Below are 25,424 nucleotides of genomic sequence, written 5' to 3'. Positions count from 1 at the left end.
GGTGAACCTGACATCCAGGCAAGGGAGGACACACACACCAGGTTCCCGCCGATCATGCCTTTCCACCCTGCGCGTCTATGGCTTAGTCCCGCGACCAGCCCTCCAAAACTTCCCACCGACTTATGGGAGGCGCACCGCTTCCAGGGTCTCGTTACCTTGGGGTGTCGTGTGTGTCCTGCCTTAGCGAACCTGTCCCTTTTTATCCCCCTGCTGGGATATCGCCTGTCCATCACTTCAAATAGTTCAGGGTTCAAAGGGGGAGCCAATCTTGACAGCCCTCCTTCCGTTAAACTCTCCCGTCCCTTCATTAACATCTCCGAATGCTGCTCCATTGTTTTCCTTATCTCTCTCTCTTCTGAAGACAGGTGGCAGACCAACTGCTGATCCCACTGGTGCCAGCACAGGACAGCTAACATCTTAATCTATGTGTATTCTTGTCACACCTCCCACCTTTAAGGATTTTTACCGGGGTAAAAATTACAAACATGAATACATTATTTGATACACACTAATATACATCTTTATCAGCTATTTGGCTAATACAGCGAATTTGAAGTTGTCAACACCTGACAGTCAGCCAGCCATCACATTTTCTGTTCCTTTTGTATGTGTTATTAATAATCCCTTAGACCAGGCTGCAACTTAGCAAACTTCATAGTGGCCAAAAACACTGATGAATTGCGATCAATGTAACCTCTCATTGGGTTTCGTCCCGGACCACAACAACAAGGGTCGTCCCATTCCGACTTAGTTTTCTCTCGCAAGGAGGGGGAGGGGTAGTAACCGTAGAGTTATTGCAAAACTTCCTACAGTACCCCACCATCTCCAAGAGCCTTCTGAGGGCCCTCTTGTCTGTTGGGGTTGGGATGTCTGAGATAGTCTGCACTTTAGCTTGCATCTCTGCCAGCTGCCCCTGTGTCACCACAATTCCCAGATAATGACCCTCGTGTGGCCGAACTCATTTTTTTCAAGGTTCACTATCAAGCTGGCTTCAGACAGCCGTATTACATTGCCAATACACACCTCTGTGTTCGTCAGCCCTTTCGTCACCGAATTACTCATTCTATAGGGCTGTTGCTCGCTAGGCTGCCCTAGCGTGACAAACACCACCCAGCGTAACAAACACCACCCAGCGTCCCTGTTCTTTGCATGGCCTGGGGACAATCAAACACACGTGTGCGAGTCGTTTAATTACTTCTCCTAAAGAGTCGCTTTGTTCGGGGATTAAGGGAGAGACCTTATCAGCAGAGCTGGCCAAAACAATAGCCTTCTCCCATCTGGTCAGTACCATACTCATCTTTTCAAAATGGTTTTCTTCTCTTATTAGGGGGACCCTAGCTTCATTGATTTCTGCGCTAACACCGACTAGGTTTGTTAGCATATCAAAAGCCTGTGACCGTCTCAGTTCGCGTCTGCCATAATCAATAACATCCTTCCTCCTGTGCAGCCGGTAAACCTCTTTCATGATTCCACCAACTGTTTCCTCCAGTACCGCAAAATGTCCACCGGGGGGTACCTTGTGGGCCAGGTTAAAAATCTTATCCCCATAACTCTTTTGCACCACCCCTCATTCCTCATCTGCGGGTATGGTACTTGGTCTCCCTTTCTTCCTTAGCACTTCCTCCTTCACACAATAGCCTACTGGTTCCCTTGTTAATTCTGCGTCAGAGAGAGCTGTCTCCGCCAAAACCATCAGCCCCTCGTCTCGCTCCTGCGCCTGCACAAATTCTTTCCTGGCTAATGCTAAGTCTGTCTCAGCTCCCTCACTACCTCTTGTTTCACTACACTCCTTCTTTTCACTTTCTACCCCCTTCTCGTACAAGGCTGGCAGAAACATCTCAGCTAAATTTACTTCGGCAGTCCCGTGATGAACCTGTGAGTCCATGGGCGGGGCCTCAATGCTGGAAGGCTGACCTGTCAATCTCACGGCTGGGAACACGATTCCCCCGGCGAGGTTATTACCGAGCAAGACTTCCACGCCTTTTATCGGTAATTTGGGCCTCACCCCGATCGTGACTAGTCCAGAGACCAAGTTGCTTTGTAGGTGTATCTGGTGCAAAGGGACTGCCTCTGTCCCTTCCCCAATACCTTTGACCTTGACCTCCCCAGTCTGGGTCTCTGAGCTAAACTCTAATACACTCTTCAATATCAATGACTGACACGCACCCGTGTCTCTCCAGATCCGCACTGGAACTGGTTTTAACCCCTCCTTCACTGACACCAATCTGGCCGAGATAAACCTCTCGCGCCCTTCCTGAACTTTGGCAGACCTTCCTCTCCTAGCGGTTCGTTTACCAGCTCGATACAGCCAGTCAAAATCGCCATTTTTCCTTTCCCCGTCTCCTCCTTTGGGGCAAAGCACCTGGACGCAAAGTGTCCGACTTTCCCACAATTATAACAGACGACCCCAGGAGACTTCCTACCAGACTGCTCCCGGTCTACCTTATCCTTCTCACTAGTCCCCGGCTTACTTTCTGACTTTTCTGGCGGACTCTCCCCGCCGTCCTGACTACCCTTCTGGTAGCCTTTACTCGGGGCAAACTTCATTTTATGCGTCAACACATACTCATCTGCTAGCTTAGCAGTTGCGGCTAACGTGCCTGCCTCTTTCTCATCTAGGTAGGGTCTCATACCCTCAGGGACACAACCTTTAAACTGCTCAATCAGGATCAGCTGTAGCAGCCTGTCATAATCCCCCTCTACCCCCTTCGAGGCGCACCAACGCTCACAATATGTCTGCATCTCACGGGCAAACTCTAAATACGTGCGGTCCCACTGCTTCCTCGCATTCCGGAACCTCTGCCGGTATGCCTCCGGGACCAACTCATAAATCCTGAGGATGGCCTCTTTCACCACCTCATACCTCTGGGCATCTTCCGCGGACAAAGCTGAGTGAGCTTGTTGGGCTTTCCCTTTCAGTACACTCTGAAGCAAAACAGCCCACTTATCCCTCGGCCAGTCCTGACTGGTAGCAACTTTTTCGAAATGGAGAAAGTACCGATCCACGTCGGTATCATCAAATGGGGGAACCAGCCTAACCTCCTGGGTCGCCTGGAACCCTCTACCTTGGTTCGGCACGGGCCCCTGCTCTGCCCTTATCGTTAACTTCTCCAGCTCAAATTCCCTTTCCCTCTGTTTCTTCTCTTGCTCCAACTGTCTCTCTCTCTCTCTCTCCTGCCTTTCTAACTCTTTCTCTTTCTCCTGCCTTTCTAACTGTTTCTCTTTCTCCCGCCTTTCTAACTCTTTCTCTTTCTCCTGCCTTTCTAACTGTTTCTCTTTCTCCTGCCTTTCTAACTCTCTCTCCTGCCTTTCTAACTCTCTCTCCTGCCTTTCTAACTGCTTCTCTTCGTGTCCTAACTGCCGTACCCGGAACTCGTGCTCGAGTCTCAGTTTTTCAAGCTGCACCTGTACCGCGTCTCCAGCAGGTTTTTCAATAGACACCACCTCCAGCTCCCCTTGGGGAAACACACCTTTAGATACATAGTGCTCTATGATAGCTCTGTGTATCTCCTCTCTCCTCATTGTCGACTTCCCCTTAGCAAGATTCAACCGTTTGGCCACAGCTGCCAATTCCGCTTTCCTGGCATCCTCTAATGCCTCCAAGGTCGGCGCCTTTATAAATTCTTCAGCCTCCATTTCTGCTGTTTGTCTTTTCTTTCTTTCGGGAATCTTAACCCAATCAATTTACTCCGTCCCAAATTTAGCGTTCAAAATCCCGGACGAGATCCCCACTTATGTTACGTACCCCGTAACTGGGTTGCCAAACCAGCAGAAATGGATCACTCAGTTGGAGTCTGGATTACTAGAACTAAGAAAGTTTTATTAAAGAAACAAGTAACACAGTACTCTAATCAAAAGGATAATAAATGCAACAGCTCAGCAATGATAGACACACCTGTACACAAAATTAGGATAACAGGATCAATCAAGCTCTATCGTCGCCTAGGGGTAAATGACCAGTTTCAAAGTGACGCAAAGTTCAGTTCAATTGAATTCAGTTCAGTTCGCAGTAATCACTGCCGTGGGAGATGGGCAGTGGGGGGAAGGAGAGAGAGAGCAAAACGAATGAGTATTCAAACGGCTTCCACACAGATGTTAAATATTCTTCGCAGTCAGCTTTCGGGCGAGCCCTTTGTGATGTCTTCCGAGGCCACCGACCGTGACCCCTCCGTTTCCAGATACGATCGTTTCTCTGCGGTGAACCTGGCACCCAGGCAAGGGCGGACACACACCAGATTCCCGCTGATCGTGCCTTTAGACCCTGTGCGTCTATGGCTTGGTCCCACGACCAGCCCTCCAAAACTTCCCACCAACTTATGGGATGCGCACCGCTTCCAGGGTCTCGTTACCTCGGGGTGTCGTGTGTGTCTTGCCTTAGCGAACCTGTCCCTTTTTATCCCCCTGCTGGGGTATCACCTGTCCATCACTTCAAACAATTCAGGGTTCAAAGGGGGAGCCGATCTTGACAGCTCTCCTTCCGTTACTCTCTCCCGTCCCTTCATTAACATCTCCGAATGCTGCTCCATTGTTTCCCTTATCTCTCTTTCTCCTGAAGACAGATGGCAGACCAACCGCTGATCCCAGTGGTGCCAGCACAGGACAGCTAACATCTTAATGTATGTGTATTCTCATCACAATAGTAATATGTAAATTATGCCAGGAACTAAGTCCAGGGCCAGCCTATTGCCTCAGGGTGTCTGACCCTCCAAGGGAGGAGTTGTAAAGTTTGATGGCCACAGGCAGGAATGACTTTCTATGACACTCTGTGCTGCATCTCGGTGGAATGAGTCTCTGGCTGAATGTACTCCTGTGCCCACCCGGTACATTATGTAGTGGATGGGAGACATTGTCCAAGATGGCATGCAACTTGGACAGCATCCTCTTTTCAGACACCACCGTGAGAGAGTCCAGTTCCATCCCCACAACATCACTGGCCTTACAAATGAGTTTGTTGATTCTGTTGGTGTCTACTACCCTCAGCCTGCTGCCCTCGCAGCATGTATGGAAATGAATAAACAGTTGATATTTTGGGCTAAGGCCCTTTGTCAGGGCTGAGAAGGAAGGGGGATGACGTCAGAATAAAAAGGTGGGGGGAGGGAAAGGACCATAGTTAGAAGGTGATAGATGAAGCCAGGCGAGTGGGAAAAGTCAAGGGCTGGAGAAGAAAGAATCTGAAAGAAGAGGAGAGTGGACCATTGGGGAAAAGGAAGGTTGAGGGGACCCGGGGGAAGTAATAGCCAGGTGAGAATAAGCGAAAGGTCAGAGTGGGGAATAGAAGAAGACGGGAGGGGGAGGGAAGCATTTTTTAACTGGAAGGAGAAATCGATATTCTTGCCATCAGATTGGAGGCTGCCCAGATGGAATGTAAGGTGTTGCTCCTCCACCCTGAGGGTGGCTTCACCTTAGCACATGGTGACTCCACAGGGTGAGGGAACAGTCCATCGATGGGCTGAATGAAGTTGAGTGAACTTACTCCGTCTGGTTCAAGGGCCTGATGATTGAGGGGTAATAACTGTTCCTGAACACAGTGGTGAGAGACAAAGGGCCTTAGCCCAAAATATCAACTGTTTATTCATTTTCATACACGCTGCGAGGGCAGCAGGCTGAGGGTAGCAGACACCAACAGAATCAACAAACTCATTCGTAAGGCCAGTGATGTTGTGGGGATGGAACTGGACTCTCTGACGGTGGTGTCTGAAAAGAGGATGCTGTCCAAATTGCATGCCACCTTGGACAATGTCTCCCATCCACTACATAATGTACTGGGTGGGCACAGGAGTACATTCAGCCAGAGACTCATTCCACCGAGATGCAACACAGAGCATCATAGGAAGTCATTCCTGCCTGTGGCTATCAAACTTTACAACTCCTCCCTTGGAGGGTCAGACACCCTGAGCCAATAGGCTGGTCCTGGACTTATTTCCTGGCATAATTCACATATTACTACCCACGATGGACCAACCTCAGCAAGGGTTTACTATGGAAGTTAATAGTTACTGGTCACCACCACCCCCACCCCTCCCCTGATCCTTCGGTGACAGGAAAACCCCATAATTGAGCAAACAAGCTCAATCATGGCAAATATGTCAGAGAGAACTAACTTTTGTGAGATTTCACAATGCGTAAAGCAGTGCACACACAACCCTCTGTCTTCCTCTTTGGTCACAAGAAGAGGAAATTATTCAGAACCCAATCATTTAAGGTTCTTGAATTTACAGACTAATGCAGATTTAGAGCCAAGCTGTCTGGGTCTTAGAGCGTGTTTCTTTTATCAATCATTTTGCGGTTAAGAAAGCACTGCTGCCTTACCAGATGGGGGACATCAGGACCTTCTCATACCAGTACACGGGTGGGAAAATGGTTTCAAGTGACATTGTAAATTGGGGGTTCCCAGTCTGGGTTCGACGTACCCCTCTGTTAGGGGTCCATGGCACAAAAAAGGTTGGGAGCCCCTGTTTTAAATCTAGTGCTCCTGATAATTCGCTTATCTCAATGCAAAATATTTTAAGTAGCCCCATGCGACTTGGCAAGCAGCCTCGCTGGGTCTCAATGAGCTATCAATATAAATTGGTTTATTGCTATCACATGTACCAAAGGAACAATGAAGTGCTGTACATCTCTTGTGTACCATCCATACAGATCAAATTACCGTGGTGCGTTGAGATGGGACATGGGCGAAGCCGGTGCACTCCACTGGGCACGATATGTCATGGTGCCCAGGCTGGAGTTGGAGCTCCCTGCACCCCCCCGTATTTTGCCCTGCAGAAGAATAGCTGTATTGTGGTTGACTGCAGATTTCTGTGGACTCAGGGTCTTGTTGTGTACAGCTCAACTAGGTCTTCTAATGTAAAAAAACAAACTACAACCGAATTCAGAGTGGGTCACTTTAATAATGCATTTATTATTTTACTTGCAAGGGGAGTTAAATTTTCTAGCCAAATATCATCTGGAAAAAATAGCTTTGATCTTATGTTTCAAACAGAGCACTTCTATACTTTTACAGAGAACAGTACCGTCGGCCCTCCTTATCCGCGGGTTCCGCATGCGCAGATTCAACCAACCGCGGATCGGGAAAACCTGGAAGTTCTCTCTCCAGCACTCATTGTTTGAGCATTGTTTGCCTCGCGTCTGGTTCGGTTGCTACCTTGTTTCTGTGAAAAAATGGCTCCTTAAAAGCAATTAAGTGGTCAAAGCAATTCCTCAAAGGCTAAGAGGGAGCGTAAAGTGCTGTCTCTCGCCGAGAAAGTAGAAATCTTAGATTTTTTGAAAAGTGGCATGTCGCTTGCCAAAGTGGTCCTCAGCCCTCAACCTCCACAGATCCTGACTTTAGTATTATTGAGCCTGCTCCAAAGCATACTTAATCCCTAAACAATACAGTATAACAACTATTTACATAGCATTTATATTGTATTAGGTATTATAAGTAATCTGGAGATGATTTAAAGTATATGGGAGGATGTGCGTGGATTGTATGCAAATACTACGCCACTTTATAGAAGTTTTTTGGTATCCACGGGGTGTCCCGGAACCAATGCCCCGTGGATAAGGAGGGCCGACTGTAATTGAATTGTTCCATTCCATAACATTCCTCTGTTATCTCATTTTGACATTTGTTCTTTAGAAGCTTTATCCTGTTTACGCCTGTTGTCAAAACATTCCCCCCCCCCACCAATAAAACAAATCTCCTGTCTGTAAAAAACAGCTTTCTATCATAAAACACACACAAACTTGTGAGCTTCCCATCCAAACCTGCAAAGCACTTCGGGATTTCATAAGTTCTGTCTTGTTCACGTTACATTTTACAAAAGCTACAAATTCACAAAGACTCTAGGGTTACAGATATGCTTCCACAGTATGGACTATTATTTTTTCCGTGACTGTATTTTACCAATACCTTACATGTGTTTATGATCTTGTATGTGCTGTGTGTGCTTTGTGCTGTGTATGACTGTTGGTACTGTGTTTTGCTCCTTGATCCCGGAGTAACGGTGTTTCTTTTGGTTGTATTCATGGGTAATCGTGAATGGCTGATTGACAATTGAACTTGAATTGAATTGAATAAAACAGTAACAGAGCCACTTTTTATTTTTGACACACCATGAATGTAGCAAAAAGTTTTGAGATAAATCCATAGTCATAGTCATACTTTATTGATCCCAGGGCAAATCCCACGTGTTATATGAAATAAATAATGGACAAAGTGTCGCCAAAGGAGAAATTGGGCGTAGAACCCAAAAGCGTAGTCGAAGAGATTATGAATGGCGGATAGGCAGGGACGCTTCAGGAGGCTCTTCTAAATTTAGATCCTTGGCAAGTGAAAGAGGTGCTGCCAGTGGTGGAGCTATTAAATTCTGGAATGGGCAGGAGACCAGATTTGGAATGCTGATATTTGAGAGGGTTGCAAGATTGGAGTATTAAGAGGTGTGAGACCATGAAGGATTCTCTCTGCAGGTTGTGAGTCATGGAACATATCTCCTCAAAAGTCAGCGGAAACAGAGACTTGGAATATTTTCAGATTAGAGAAGGGATGAAAAGGAATTGAAATCAGAGCGGAATCAAAACAACGATCAGATTTATTGTCACGAACATGAATTGTGATATTTGTGGCAGCAGCACAGTGCAGGCCTAATAAACTAATGTGTATTAACTAGTGCAAAAGAGGAATAGTGTAGTAGTGTTCATGGACCATTCAAAATCTGATGGTAGGGGGAAAGAAACTGAGTGATGGATGCCACCTTCTTCAGGAACCTCCATTTGAAGATGTCCTGGATGGTCAGAAAGGTTCTTACACTTGATGGAGCTAGCTGAATCTACAACCTTATTTAAGGTTATAAGATATAGGAGCAGAAGTAGGCCATTCGGCCCATTGAGTCTGCTCCGCCATTCAGTCATGGGCTGATCCAATTCTTCCAGTCATCCCCACTCCCTGCTTTCACCCCATACCCTTTGATGCCCCGGCTAATCAAGAAGCTATCTATCTCTGCCTTAAATCCACTAATGACTTGGCCTCCACAGCCGCTCATGGCAACAAATTCCACAGATTTACCATCCTCTGACTAAAGTAATTTCTCTGCATCTCTGTTCTAAATGGACGCCCTTTAATCCTGAAGTCATGCCCTCTTGTCCTAGATTACCCTACCAGGGGAAATAACTTTGCCATATCTAATCTGTTCAGGTCTTTTAACATTTGGAATATTTCAATGAGATCTCACCATCATTCTCCTGAACTCCAGGGAATACAGCCCAAGAGCTGCCAGATGTGCTTCATACAGTAACCCATTCATTCCTGGAATCATTCCCGTGAATCTTTGAATCATTTCTTCAAAGAATTCCAACAGATTTGTTAGGCAATATTTTCCTTTGAGGAAACCGTGCTGTGGCCTACAATTACCCCCAAACCACATCCTTAACAATTGACTCCAACATCTTCCCAAAAGTCAGACTAACTGGCCTATAATTTCATTTCTTCTGCCTCTCTCCCTCTTGAAAGGATGAAGTGACATTTGCAATTTTCCAGTCTTGCCAAACCTTTCCAGAACATAGTGATTCTTGAAAGATTATTACTAATGCCTCCACAATTTCTTCAGCCACCTCTTTCAAAGCCCTGAGGTGTACACCATCTGGTCCAGGTGACTTACCTACCTTCTGGTCTTTCAGTTTTCCAAAAACCTTTTCCATAGTAAGGGCAATCACATATTTGTGACCCCTGACACTCTCGAACTTACACGATACTGCTAGTGTCTTTCACAGTGGAGAAATAATGCAAAATACTTATTCAGTTCATCTGTCATTTCCTTGTCCCCCATTTCTACCTCTCCAGCATCATTTTCCTGCGGTCCAATATCCATTCTCACCTCTCCTTTACACTTTATGCATCTGAAGAAACTTTTGGTATTCTTTTTAGTATTGGCTAGCTCACTTTCTGAAGCCTCTTATGATCGAGTGCATTGGAGCTTCCACACCAGACAGTGAAGCAACCAGTCAGAATCAGAATCAAAATCGTTTAATATCACCGGCATATGTTGTTAAACTTGTTGTCTTTGTGGCAACAGTACAATACAATGCAATAATTATAATAGAATAGAGAGAAAAAACAGAGAATTGCAGTGTGTGTGAATATATATATTAGTTAAATTAAATAAATACTGCAAAAATTTAAAAAGGTAGGTAAAGTTTGTGGTTTCATTGTCCATTTAGAAATCAGATGGCAGAGGGAAGAAGCTGTTCCTGAATCATTGAATGAGTGCCTTCAGGCTTCTGTACCTCCTACCTGATGGTAGCAATGAGAAGAGGTATGTCCTGTGTGATGGGGGTCCTTAATGATGGATGCTGCCAATTTGTGGTATTGCTCTCTGTGGCACACCTGTAGAAATTTTCTAGAGTCTTTGGTGACGTACAAAAGTTCCTCAAAGTGGGCAGAGTTGAGGTGAGAGTCAGATAAACTATGAATTTGTTGAATGGCTGAGCAGGCTTAAACAGTTTAATGATATACGCGTTAATTGTGATCCAGTGAATGTTAGCTGAAATGGACTTGGTGACAAATAGGACGGGAGTAGCAGAGGTTGTATGTTGGGGTTATGGTCATTGTAATGAAAGAAGCCAGATAGGTGTTTGTAGCCAATTCATGATATTCGAATGGTCCTGTCATCACACATGCTGTTAGATGTTCATATTGTTTAAGTTCTGTTTACTATATTCCTGGCTTAATATTTTCCAGTATTGATAATAGTTGGTTTTATAACCAAGGGATATAAAATAACTTTACCAAATTAGAAATCAGTTGCTACGGCAGTCCTGAACTGCTGACTTAAGCAAAAATAATCTTAGCTCTAGCAATGAAATTATTAAGTGTAATACATGAATATCCATGCAAAGACAAAAATCATAACTTTTTTTAACCAGGTTAGACTTGAGAATGGGGGGGGGGGGGGCGCGGTTACAGAATAGCAATTACCCAATCAGAGGCCAAAAGTGTTGCCTTGGTGGTGCTGTTGTGTTTTCGTCTCAAGGTCTGATGGTCAGCTGTGCTCTTAGTTAACCCAAGAAAGGTTGTATTTCAACTTGCTGTGACCCCACTGCAAATTTCTTGACCTGTAACAATCATTGTGTTCAACAAGTCTTCAGGAGAATTTGAATCAAAATAAAGATTGCCTTCATAGCATTGCTACTATAGGCATTATGATATTAGTAGCTGGAACATTTACTGTCCAGACGTATTTGGACGTGGGTGGGTGTTGCTAGCTGGAAGACTATTTCTTGGTAAAGGTATTGGTGAGTGGCTGCGTGAACAGCTCCAGTTATTGTAAGGAGGGAGCTCCCTTGGTGATGATGAATAGAGAGCTCCACACTTACACTCACTATTGAGGAAGGAGTGTCAGTCATATTTCGGTATATGAATGGTATCTGCAAGGACTTTGGGACCTGGCAGGTAAGAGGTTGCATTTTTGGAGATGCTGTTGGAGAAACCTTATTAATTTGCCCCAGTGGCCATAGTGATGAAGAGTTGGGATGTTTAGGATGGTGGATAGGATGCTAGTTGAGTGACTGCTATGTAATGGATTCACACTGAAAATGGGGAGGTGGAGATGAATCCAGGTCAAACCTTAATAGTGCAATCCCGTGGCCTGATTGTAAAGCCAAGTCAAATAAGGTCACTTATAATCATTGTAATTCAATATAACCCTCCATTTCATCAGGTCTGAAGATTTTCTTAGAGATTGCTGTGGCCTGTCTGCAGGATCAGAGAACAATGAGGTGGCATTGTACGGAGCTGGAGAAGGCACATCAATCTGAGTTACATTTGAGTAGTATTCTATGGACTTGCTGCAATAAATTGCAATTTTAACCCTATTTGTATAATTCTTTTTAATGGAGTAAAGTATCCCAGCATTAATTGGTACCAATGACTATTCTGTAAAGTCATGAACAGGACACAGTTGTTCGCCCTCACCTCAGGTTTCTCTCGAAGGCACATTCCGTCCTGACTTGCTGGATCCAAGTCTCGGAGACCCTCACCTGGAGTTCTGAAGAACCACTCTCAGCCTACTGTAGCAATTCCTAAGGCATCACTACCACTAGTGATGACATGGTTTGTAACAATGTCTCCCATCCACTACATAATGGACTGGTTGGACACAGGAGTACATTTAGCCAGAGACTCATTCCACCGAGATGTAACACAGAGCGTCATAGAAAGTCATTCCTGCCTGTGGCCATCAAACTTTACAACTCCTCCCTTGGAGGGTCAGACACCCTGAGCCAATAGGCTGGTCCTGGACTTATTTCCTGGCATAATTTACATATTACTGTTTGATTATTTATGGTTTTATTACTATTTAATTATTTATGGTGCCACAGTAACGAAAACAAATTTCCCTCGGGATCAATAAAGTATGACTATGACTATGACTATGACTAAGGAATTCTTGCCTGCCCTAACACATGCATGCCACAGGAATATTCTTAAATAAAATTTTACCTCTTGAAAAGGTAACCGGAAAGATGGCCAAAGGCTCAGTGGAAGAGGTAGATTGCAGGGAACATGTTAACAAAGGAAGTGAATGTGTTTTGAAGAAGATAAGGAAGGGAACGGTGGTGGGGTGGAGATACATCTCTGCTATAGGAGGTGTAAAGTGCTTCTTCCTTCTGCTAGCCTGCAGGTCACCCCTTGAGCAAGGTGTGGCACCTGCTTAGCTCCCCCGCCCAGACACAGTCACTTGAAGCCATGGAAGCAGAAGGTGGATGGTCGTACGAGCGGCGGGTGCACGCCACAAGTCCTGCGACCACTGATGCCAGGCAGACAATCTTGGAAAAGTATTGATAATGGCTGGGGTCATCCATCTTGTAAAGACACTGTCCAGAAGAAGGCAATGGCCAACCAGAAAAATTTGCCGAGAACAATCATAGTCATGGCAAGACCATTACAAACAAGAGAAAATCTGCAGATGCTGGAAATCCAAGCAACACACTCAGGAACTCAGAAGGCCAGGCAGCATCTATGGAGAAGAGTACAGTCGACGTTTTGGGCCGAGACCCTTCAGCAGAACCATGATCGCTTACATCATACAACACAGCACGTAACGAAGGAAGGGAATTTGAGGGTTTTATTCTCAGCACAGAAACCTAGCTATTGGAAAACTGAGATTTCCTGCTCCAAATGGTGGCTAGTGCATCATAAAATGTTATGATGTTCCAAATAAATAAAGAGTGTTGCAATAGCTTGACTGTAAGCTTTAATTGCATTTGATTACATGATAGAATGAGCTCATCTGGGTTTGTCTATGATTTTGATGTTAACATTCTGTACGGAATCATTTATATCGAGGAGGAAGAATTGCCTAATAGGAGCTTCTCCTTGCCTTAATGAGGAATCCTCCTCCCCCTCCCTTGCTAGCTCAGCTACAGGTCTGATGTAGCTGCCAAGAAATTGAATGTGTTTTGAGTTTGAGTCTCTGCAGTGTTAATGGTGCCACTTTCTAAACTGCAGTAATCTTATGCCAACTCTGCTATTTCTCCCTATTTGATTGATTCCACGAGTGATAGTGATTATATAAGATGGTCATGGGATCCACGTTTCTTGCGAGTTAGATCATCAGTACTTACAACTGTGGTACTATGTGGGCTAATGGTTGGAGCATCACTGTAGTCATTGCCCCTGAACAGAAGCCACTGGATTGCATGGGCCCTGGGCTATACCCTGGGAGAGCAGCATCCACAGCAGCATTCCCAATAAGGCAGCTTAGTACCTACACAACAGACTTTGGAGCTTAGCAGTGTCTATGGAACGAAATGGACCATCGATATTTTGGGTCAAAGCTTCTCATCTGGTCTGGTCTCACTCTCAAGGACTCTAGGCTCATGTTCTCTCAGTATTATGATTTTTTTAATTTGCTGGTTTGTCTTCAACGAAGGCACTACTTACAAAGAAGGCACGACAGCACCTCTACATTCTTAGAAGTTTGCGCAGATTTGGTATTGGTATGTTATCTAAGAACTTTGACAAACGTCTATAGATGCGTTGTGGCCTGGTATGGGAACACCGATACCCTTGAATGGAAAATCCTACAATATTGAATACAGCCTAGTCCATCACAGATAAAGCTGCTCCCCCACTCCCCCCCCCCACAACTATTGAGCACATTTACAAAGAGTGCTATCGCAGGAAAAGCAGCATCCACCAACAAGGACCCCTAATATCCAGGCCATGCTCTCTTCTCTCTGCTGTCATCAAGCTGGAGGTACAGGAGCTGCAAGTCCCACACCACCAAGTTCAGGAAAAGGTAGTTCCCCTCAACCATCAGGCTCTCGAACCAGAGGAGATAGCTTCACTCACCCCAACACTGAACTGATTCCACAATCTCTGGACTCGCATTTAAGGACTCTACAATTCGTGTTCTAAGTATTTATTGCTTATTTATTATTTTTTTTACTTGCACAGTCTGTTGCTTTTAGCAATTGTTTTTTTTGTTTGACTTTATTGTGTGCGCTTTTTCATTGATTCTCGTGTGTTTCTTTGTTTCATCGTGAATGTCTGCAAGAAAATGGGTCTCAGGATAGTATATGGTGATATATATGTACTTTGATAATAAATTTACTTTGAAAGATAGCCAGTATAAAAAGATGGAGGAAAGGGGGTGGAGCAAGAGCTGGCAGGTGATGGGTAGATCCAGGTGAGGGGAGGGGAGAGCGGGAAGTTGTTTATGCTGTTTTTTGAAATGATGGTAATTCCTGAGGAAATTATGCAGAACAGTATTCTGTGGAAGTTTCTAGAGCAGAAACAATTGACCAGGGCTTTCTGTTCTGTCTGTGCTCACCACTAGAGTCCCAGGGAGGGGCAGAACTGATGTTTTGCAGATACTTCAAGTCCTAAATGAGAAGGTCCTGCCGAGAGATAGTTCCGGAGGCAGAATTCCTGCGTAAGTTCTGGAGAAGTGCTGCACCCTCTCTGTTGGAGGACAGTTGGGCAATTGCTGGGTAGCTGTATCCAGCTAGATCAGGCCTTGATCAGGATTGCAGTTGCCTGCAGAACTGCACGTGTTTTCCAAATGTTTCCAACCCAGTGAGTAATGTGATGTTGTTTGCAGGTTCATTGCTTCTGGATATGTCTCTTGGACTGCTTTACACTGCTTTTATGTTTCAAAAATAAATCTTTTTTATAATAAAATATATACAAAAAGAAAAAGTGAAAGAAACTTAAATTCTTAGTGGTGATTTGGTGAACATAATTTTTATTAAAACATAGCGACACTGCCAAACACATGTGGCCTTGTGGGGTGATGAGTGACAGACTTCCCCACCCAACTCAGCTCCTTCATGTGTGGTAGCTGAAGGAGCCTAGACTGTTGTCCTTTACCACAGAGTACTTGTGTTATCTTCACCGAGCCTCGGCACGTTCTCCTGTCTGCAGCCTCAAGTGTGCGGGTTGGCAACATGCCCCTTGTGGGTGCCTTGCTGTGCTGGAAGACCAAGTCTGAAGCAGACCAAAGAGTGACCTCCATCAATGCTGACAACTAAACAAGGCAGGCAAGAGTTTGGAATATGGGGCATAGCAACCTAGAGTATTAAACAGCCGATGGGAAATTCAACATGTTATCACTGTTGTACTGAAAATGCAACAGCTAACTTGCCCACCATGTGATAACGATCAGATGATCCCCTTTGACATTCATTGAACAATAACCTAGGCTCCTTTTTGGTTATCTTTGAAATAGTTCACTGGATTATTTGCAGCCACCTGAGGGAGCGGTGGGGGAGGGGCGGGGTTTCTGGTTTAAACCATCTCTAAGAGTTTTTACCTCTGCTAATGTAACACTCTGGACTGTCGGTCTATGTTCCAATACTTTCATTTTCAGAGTGGGGTTTGATCCCATTGTTTCCAGATATAGAAGCAAGAATGTTGGCAGCTGTACCACAGTTGACTCACAGCTAGAATACACAAAGGGTTTCACATAGTTCCCACTTGAATTTTCTGTCTACACTCTGCCACTTACCTAATTAGTGCCCATTACGTCTGCTGGCACAGAGCAATGAAGCTCCTCCATCTCTATCATACCACAACAGCATAAGATATAGAAACAGAATTTGGCCACTTGGCCCATCGAGTCTGCTTTGCAATTTCATCACGGTTGATCCAATCTTCCTCTCAGTCTCGAACTCTTGCCTTCTCCCTGTATCCCTTCATGCCCTGACAAATCAAGAATCAATCTCTGCCTTAAATACACATAAAGACTTGGCCTCCATAGCTGCCTGTGGCAAAGAATTCTGCAGATACACCACTCTCTGGCTGAAGAAATTCCTCCTCATCTCCGTTCTACAAGGACGCCTCTCTGTTCTGAGGCTGTGTCTTCTGGTCTTAGACTCTCCCGCCATAGGAAACATCCTCTCTACATCCACTCTGTCAAGGCCTTTCACCATTTTTATAGGTTTCAATGAGGTCACCCATCATTCTTCTGAATTTCAGCGAATACAGGCCCACAACCTTCAGACGCTCTTCATATGACAGTCCATTCAATCTTGGATATATTTCGTGAGCCTCCTTTGAACCCTCAGCAGTTTCAGCACATCCTTTCACAGTACTCCAAGTGAGGCCTCACCAGTGTTCTATAAGGTCTCAACAATACATCCTTGCTTTTATATTTTAGTCCTCTTGAAATGAATGCCTTCCTCACCCAGACTCAGCCTTTAGGGAATTCTGCACAAGGAGTCCCAAGTCCCTCTGCACCTCAGCTTTTTTGTATTTTCTCTCCATTTAGAAAATAGTCGTCCCTTTAATTTCTTTTACCAAAGTGCATGACCATACACTTCCTGACATTGTATTCCATCTGCCACTTCTTTGCCCATTCTCCTAATCCATTTAAATCCTTCTGTAGCCTCTCTATTTCTTCAAAACTACCTGCTCCCTCACCTTTTTTCCTATCGTCTGCAAACTGCAACAAAGCCACCACTTCCATTATCCAGATCATTGACATATAGCATAAAAAGAATTGGTCCCAACACAGACCCCCGTGGAACACCACTATCACGGGCAGCCAGCCAGAAAACGCTCCCTTTTTTTCCCACTCTTTGCTCTCTGCCAACCAGCCGCTGACTTAACCATGTTAGAATCTTTCCTGTAATACCATGGGCTCATAGCTTGTTAAGTAGCCTCATGTGTGGCACCTCGTCAAAGGCCTTCTGAAAATCCAAGTACACAATAACAACCGATTCTCTTTTATCAATCCTGCTTGATATTTCTTAAAAGAATTCCAATGGATTTGTCAGGCAAGATTTTCCCTTGATGACTACGGCCTATTTTATCATGTGCCTCCAAGTACCCTGAGACCTCATCCTTAATAATTGACTCCCAACCACTGATGTCAGACTAACTGGCCAATAGTTTCCTTTCTTCTGCCTCCCTGCCTTCTTGAAGAGCAGAGTGACAATTTTTCCAGTCTTCCTGAACCATTCCAGAATCTAGTGATTCTTGAAAGATCATTAATAATGCCCCCATGATCTCTTCAATCACCTCTTTCAGAACTCTAGGGTGTACGCCATCTGGTCCAGGTGACTTAACTACCTTCAGACCTTACTGTTTCCCAAGAACTTTCTCTCTAGTTATGGTAACTTCATGACCCCTGACACCTGGAACTTCCACCATGCTGTTACTGTCTTCCACCATGAAGACTGTTGCAAAATACTACTCAGTTCATCCGCCATTTCGTTGTCCACCATTACCACCCACCTGGCTTCACCTCTCACCTTCTAGCTTGTACTCCTTCCCCTTCCCCCACCTTATTCTGGCATCTTCCCCCTTCCTTTCCAGTCCTGATGAAGGGTCTCGTCCCGAAACATCGACTGTTTATCCCTCTCCATAGATGCTGCCTGAACTGCTGAGGTACCTCAGGCATTTTGTGCGTGTTACTTCAGCAAAACAAATGTTGCCGAGCTGCATTGGGACAAATGTCAGTAGAACTGTGGGTAGGGTTTAAGGAGCAGCTAAAAGGAGGAAAGAGCAGTGGAGAATGAGGGAGGTTTGGGGAGATGGGCCTCAAGAACGTAGTTGTGGATGAACAAGGGATGGAATAAAAAGAGCACTGATACTTCGGAGAATTTTGGCTGCTTACAAAAATGAGGAGCTTTCAAGAAAGCTCATGGATTTATAAACATGGCAGTAGATTGTGTGTTAGTGCTGTGTTGTTCAAGAGCCATGCTCCACCTCAGACGTTCCCGTCTGCCTGCCCTTGCACCTTATCAGCAGAGTCCACAAGGTTGAGATCATCTGTCTGTTTGAATAGACTAGCACTGTTTTGCTGAGTTTACAGACCAGCCAAGTAACACGTGGACTTAACTCTAAATGCATACAGTAATTATGTAGAGGTGGATGTACATGTGACTTCCTTTCAATATTGGGTTGGTCGACCCTGAAAATTACCTCAGTAAACGTGTTGAAATAAAGATAAAACAAGTACAGAGTTGCTGGCAATGGTTGACTCTGACTAAAGTCTGCAGGGAAAGCATTGCTTTGGCCAAGCCGGAGCCGTTTGGCATTCTGAAGCGCATTCCTTTGATGTTTGTGGATGAAAGAAATCTAAGCCTGTTCAGTGTGTGCATTAGAGTGTTCAGTACTTTTTAATGTCGTGCTTTAGGATAATTTACAATTCTAAATGTCTTGTATGTTTCCCATGTCAATTAATAGCACCTAATTGTGTTGGCCCAATGGCTTATGATATCTATTGATGGTGAATTGCATGGCGTGCTACCACCGGGTATGTGCACGGGAGTAAATGGTGTAAGCCACACAAACATGAAAATATTAAAATGATGCAAAACCTCTCAAATTGTGTTCACCATTCAAAGAAACATTCACTAACTTAGTCCCACACCGCTAGGTTCAAGGACAGTTGATACCCTTCAACCGTCAGGCTCCTGGACCAGCGTGGATAACTTCACTCACCTCAACATTGAACTGATTCCGCAACTTAAGCACAAGACAAGAGAAAGTCTGCAGGTGCTGGAAATCCGAGCAACACACACAAAATGCTGGAGGAGCTCAGCCAGGCCAGGCAGCATCAATGGAAAAAAGCACAGTTGACATGTCGGGTGCTTTGGCAGGCCCGAAACATTAACTGTACTCTTTTCCCTAGTCGCTGCCTGGCCTGCTGAGTTCCTCCAGCATTTTGTGTGTGTTGCTCGGATTTCCAGCACCTGCAGACTTTCTCTTGTCTTGTGCTTAAGTTGCGGAATCAGTTCAATGTTGAGGTGAGTGAAGTTATCCACGCTGGTCCAGGAGCCACAACTGTGTTCACAACTTAAGCACCCACTTTAAACCTGTTATTCTTAGTATTATTTATTTGATCTTTTTTTTTGGTATTTGCATAGTTTGTCTCCTTTTGCAGATTGGTTATCCATCAGTCTTTGAGGGTGGTTTTTCATTGATTCTATTGTATTTTGTTTTTCTGTGAATGCCTGCAAAAATTAATCTTAGGGTAGTATATGGTGACATATATGTATTTTGATAATAAATTTACTTTGAACCTTGAACTTAAGTTGGATTTAGGAAGATCCAAGCACTATCATTATCAACCAGTGATGAGAGGCCTGAACTGCAACCCACTCATTAAGGCCTGTGGTCTGTAAAAGATCAGTTTTCTCAGAAGATCCTCCAATGTATTTGTCCTACATGCTAGCTTAGAAGAAAAATAGATGTGAAGATGTGAAATTGTAGATATTTCACTAATCAACAAATACTTTAACTGGTCTGTCCCATAAGCTGGAACTTGCTCATAACATGACCTTGCAAAGTCTTTAGTCCAAGTATATTGAATGCAATCTTGGGTTCCTTAACTTTCTACCAAAAAAGTTAAGGAGCTTAACTTTGGATCGTAGAGTCACACACTGGATGTTGTTTGCAAGGGGATTGTATGGAAGGTAAATTAGGGGTGGCGCACTAGTACAGCGACAACAATCCGGGTTGAATTCCACAGCTGCCTGTAAGGAGATTATATGTTCACCCCGTGACCGCGTGAGTTTCCTTGGGGGTGGGGGGAGGTGGTCTGCTTTCCTCCCACAGTCCAAAGACGTACAGTTTAATAGGTTAATTGTTCACCTCTGTGCAATTGGGCAGCACAGCCTCTCTGGGCCAGAAGGGCCTGTAATCGTGCTGTTTCGTGAAATTAAGATAAGTGAACCAATCAAAAGGAGCTTAGAAAAGAGAACTTCGTTCAGCCTGACTGCTCCGCTGCCAAGTATGCAAGTAACTTCTGTCAAGTCAAGCAGTTAGCTTTAAAAAAGAGCTACTAAACAAACCAAAAAATCATATGGGCTAATATCTTGTGCTTTTTAAGGGTCCCGTTACAAAACTGCATATTAGAATGTGCTCACTTGGAATTAAATAACACTACTTTAGACAAATCAGAAATGTCACAAAGCTCTCTCAGTGGTAGGTTTGCCTTTCCGGAGAGGCCCTAGTGAGCCAGTGACAGTGCAGATTGTGTGTGTGTGTGTGTGTGTGTGTGTGTGGTTTGCTGGAAACTATATCAGTACCTTGCTCACAACATGCCATTCTGAATATTTTGCTCTCTTATTGGGGCGGCAGGATAGTGTAGTGGTTAGCACAACCCTCTATAGTTGCGCTATACTCACCAACTGCATCTCAGTGTGGTATGGCAATTGTCCCGTATCGGACCGCAAAGCACTCCAGTGTGTGGTGAAAACTGCCCAGCGGATTATCGGCACCCAATTGCCCACCATTGAGAACATCTACGATAAACACTGCCTGGGCAGGGTGAAAAGCATTATCAGGGATGCATCTCACCCTAACCATGGACTTTTTACTCTCCTCCCATCCGGTAGGCGCTACAGGACCCTCCGCTCCCGCACTAGCAGGCACAGGAAGAGCTTCTTCCCTGAGGCTGTGACCCTGCTGAACCTCACATCACAGTGCTAAGCAGTATTGCATCCGTATTGTACTGTCTCAGTACTTTTATATTTGTGTGCTGTAGCACTTACTTTTTATTCGCAGTTATTTTGTAAATAACACTATTCTTTGCATTTCTGGTTAAATGCTAACTGCATTTCACTGGCTTTGTATTTGAACTTGGCACAATGACAATAAAGTCAAAACTAATGTAATCTAATCTAGTTCAAGCGACCTGGGTTCAATTCCCACCCCTACCTGCAAGGAGCTTGTCAGTCTCCCTGTGACCGCGTGTGTTTCCTCCAGGTGCCCTGGTTTCCTCCCCCTCATTGTAAATTGTCCTGTGATTAAGCTAGGGTTAATTGAGGGTTGCTAGGCGACACAGCTCGAAGGGCTCAAAGGGTCTATTCTGCCCTGTATCTCAATAAATAAATAACTATTCAAGGCTGGTTAGAGATGTGCACATTCTGCTGTTTATACGTTAATGTTTTTTTTTGAGGGAAATGATCTACACTTCTTTTGCTAACTGGTCTTGGTTTTCCTTTTGTTTCAGTTTTAGTTCGTTTGTTGCCATTGGAGTGAGCTTCTGTGGGATCTTCCTGTTCTCGCTCGTGCTCTGTTTGTGTTGCCCTTGCTGCCTTCTCTACAAACTCGCACGAAGAGGACGTCAGCGTAAGTCACCCTGCTTTGTGATTAAAGGAATTTCTCGAACTGTTGAATTGTGGCCTTGGCTGGTTGGATAGAACAGAATGTTTTATACCTGTATTTGTATGTACCCTAACTGGGAATGGCAGTAATGAGAGCTTCGTCCAGCCACTCCAGAGTCATGAAATTGCTATGTGCCTGTATACAAATGTCTATGGAATGACATATTTCTGTCTGGAGTGGTGCTTGATATGAAGAAGTGTCTCGGCCTGAAGCGTCGACTGTTTATTCATTTCCATATATGCTGTCTGACCTGCTGAGCTCTTTGTGTGGGTTGCTTTGGTTTTCCAGCATCTGCAGACTTTCTTGTGTTTATAATAGTTCAAGAATACTATTCTTTAAGCAAATGAGACATTGCCCACCTTCAGTATAAGGTTTTTGTACCTGGAAACTGCTTTTACATGCTGATCAAGTTTACTGTAGTTAGCAAGAATTCCCTATGTCCATCCTGAAAGAACCTTTGATTAGCTTAATGGTGTCACCTAATTCTTCCCTGACAGACAAATATAAGGAGTTATTCCAGCTTTTTTCTGAACCCAGAAGACTGGAATGCTTCTGTTCTAAGTTGCAAAGTGCAACTCACTCTGCAGTTTTCCCGAAACCCGTATTACTGCCTCAACTGGTTATGCTTGGGCTCCCCTACACTGCTTCCAACACTTGTCCTTTGGCAGATATTGCTATCTAGGAGTTCGAAAAGCAAGTTGGTTGGCATAACATAAAAATAGATCATTACATAATCTGGAGCTTCTGATGTTCTGAGAGACAGCAACACAAGCTCTCGGGCTGCTGCTCTCCACTGGCTGGTCATAGTTAGGGCTGAATGCTCGAAGCTCCTGGGTCTCATTCATCTTCATCCATTCACAGTACGTCGTCCGTGCTGCTCCCTTAGTTACGGCCTGCCTTCCCGTACACCTTGTCCACAATCCACCGACTCACTTTCAAAGGCTCTACAAGTCACGTTCTCAGTATTATTCATTTGCACAATTTATCTTCTATCAAGGCTTTTCAGCATTTGATAGGGTTCAGTGAAAACCCCCCCTCATTCTTCTAAATTTCAGAGAGTACAGGCCCAGAGCCGTCAAACGCTCCTCGCGGGATAGTCTTTCCCTCTCAAATAATTTTTGTGAATCTCCTTTGAACTCTCTCCAATGTCAGCACATCCTTTCTAAGATAAGGGGCCCAAAACTGCTCACAATACTCCAAGTGAGGCCTCACCAGTGCCTTATAAAGCTTCAGCATTACATCCTTGCTTTTATATTCTAATCCTTTCGAAATTAATGCTAACGTTGCATTTGCCTTTCTCACCACCTACTCAACCTACTAGTTAACCTTTAGGGAATCCTGCACAAGGACTCCCAAGCCCCTTTGCACCTCAGATTTTTGAATTTTCTCCCCTCTTAGAAAATAGGCTCTGCTTTTGTTCCTTTTACCAGGGTGTGTGACCATACACTTCCCGACACTGTATTCCATCTGCCACTTCTTTGCCCATTCTCCTAATCTGTCTAAGTCCTTCTGCAGACTCCCTGCTTCCTCAACACTACCTGACCCTCCACCTATCTTCATATCATTTGTAAAGTTGGCCACAAAGCCATCAATTCCATCATACAGCGTAAAAAGAAGTGGTCCCAACGTTGACTCTGTGAAACACTACTTGTGACTGGCAGCCAACTAGAAAAGGCTCCCTTTATTTCCACTCTTCACCTCCTGCCAATCAGCCACTGCCTTATCCATGCTACTGTCTTTCCTGTAATACCTCGTGCCTCATGTGTGGCACCTCGTCAAAGGCCTTCAGCACGTTTATTTTTTGTCAGTCTTTATTTATATATAGCTTTTCATAATTTCGTGTATTTCTTTATTTTCCTGTAAATGCTGCAGGAAAATGAATCTCCAAGTAGTATATGGTGACATCTCTCTCTGGCTATCCATCCCATAGGATGATGTTGGTTCCTTTCAGTCAGTTAGTGGGTTTGATATGTGCGTCCCGGAGTGGCTGTACAGGCTGCTCCTTGACGGGCACTGCCTGCCACATACTTGGCAGGTGAGGCCTGGAGGGGCAGCAGGGCCAGAAGCTCTGTTGTGGCGCTTCCTGTGCCTTCCCTCTGTTGCCTCGTTGAGCTTGTTCTCAGCAGCGTCCACACCTTTTCTGATGGCGTCCCTCCGCTGTGAGCGACCTTGAGCCAGATCCTCCCATGTTGGTGGGGCCAATGTCAGCTTTCTGGAGGCTCCTGTGCGGAACATCCTTGTGCCGTAGTCGCTGGCCTCCTCGTGTTCGGGTACCACTGGACAGCTGGCCGTACGGGATGTCCTTGGGCAGTCCGACAACATGTCCTGCCCAGCGCAATTGGGCTGACATCACCAAGGTTGAAACTGCTGGCATTCCGGCTCGAGAGAGGATCTCAGTATTGCAACTTGATAATAAATTTACTTTGACTTTGAGAGACAGCCAGTATGAAAAGATGGACGGTATAACCAGCCTGATTATTCTCGGTGTGTTTACAGTTTACACATTTACTGCTCCCCCCACCCACCCAGCAGCTGCTGTGCATTCGTGTTATGTATCAGGTTTCTGGCCCTTTTGGTGAACCAGCTGTAACCTGTCGTGTTGTTTTGATGGCTGGATATGGTAGCTCCCCGGCCTGCCATAATTTGAAATTGCGCGTTTTTCTGTGCTGCCTTGTGGATTTCTCAGAATTTGGAACTTAGCTGTTGTCGATGCCCTTACTGGAAACCATATGCATAGCAATAAGAAATTCAGGCACAAGTTGTGGGAGAACTGAGCCCAACTGTTCATGATTGTAAATATGTCTGAGTTTATGTTTTTAAAAAATGTGTTTCTTGGACTGTTCTTTGCCTCTTAGCTGCAGAATTCCATCAATCTTGGCAGTATTCCTGCAAATCAGGAATATTCGCTTGCTGCAAATCAGTCCCTGGACTAGCTATCCTCTTCTCAAGATGATATATTTTAATAAATTTGAATTTCGTGTGTGCTTTTTATACATTTCTCCCATGGGTCATTCTCCTCTCCTATCAGATTCCTTCTTCAGTCTTCACCTCTTCCACCTTATCACCTCCCAGCTTCTCTCTTAAATGTCCAAAGAACATTTATTATCAAAGTGTGTATACTTTATTATACAACCGTGAGATTCATCTCCTTACAGGCAGCCACAAAACAAAGAACCCCAGTAGAATCCATTAAAAACAAAAGAAAGACAGTCAAACACCCAGTGTGCAGAGAGAGAGAGAGAAAACAAATTGTGCAAACAATAAAAGTAAGCCAACAACATTCAGAACTGACGACCACACCACCAGACATCAGTGCAGCTCATCCAGGTGTCCACAAGTCGCAGGCCAGAGACTCAGTCCTGCACAGACGAGCAGACCCCATGGAGCAATGAGCTGAACTGGCCCGTCTCCGACCACTTCAATCTGGCTCAGTGCTTAAATCATCCAAACCAAGGGTCAGTCCTCGCCCAGGGGCTCGGGCTCCGTAGCCTCGAGACGACCGGTCCCCGACCTTTGTAATTCGGCTCGGCTCTTAAATCCTTGAAACCTCGGAATTTCCCTCACCTCGGCTCTGCCGACCTTTCCAATTTGGCTCGGTTGTGAAATCAATCAAACCTCGGACCGTTTCATGCCTCGCCTCAGCTCCACTGCATGGAATTGCCTCCAGTCTGCTCCAGCAACTCCAGTCCCCCTCCCCTCTGGATCACGTCGTTCACTTGCCAGCTTGTGCTCCCCCCCCCCCACTTCCTTTAATTTTTACTCCTTCCCCTTCCTTTCCAGTCCTGATGAAGCTGTGTGGGCGCAAAATGTCAACCACGCCATT

The 25,424-nt window shown here is 44.9% G+C and overlaps 1 protein-coding gene across 2 annotated transcripts in view; it reads left to right on the top strand.

The window, feature by feature from the left end:
* The window catches only part of LOC140210992 (protein shisa-5-like), a 116,318-nt gene that overhangs the window by 65,582 nt on the left and 25,312 nt on the right, over positions 1 to 25,424 (top strand). For both annotated transcript variants that reach the window (XM_072280322.1, XM_072280323.1), the window contains one exon: positions 21,447 to 21,565. In XM_072280322.1, the coding sequence (XP_072136423.1) occupies positions 21,447 to 21,565 (119 nt within the window). The remainder of the gene's footprint in view (positions 1 to 21,446; positions 21,566 to 25,424) is intronic.

Source organism: Mobula birostris, chromosome 16 (assembly GCF_030028105.1).
Source record: "Mobula birostris isolate sMobBir1 chromosome 16, sMobBir1.hap1, whole genome shotgun sequence".
Lineage (NCBI taxonomy): Eukaryota > Metazoa > Chordata > Chondrichthyes > Myliobatiformes > Myliobatidae > Mobula > Mobula birostris.
This window is presented reverse-complemented; position numbering and strand designations above follow the sequence as displayed.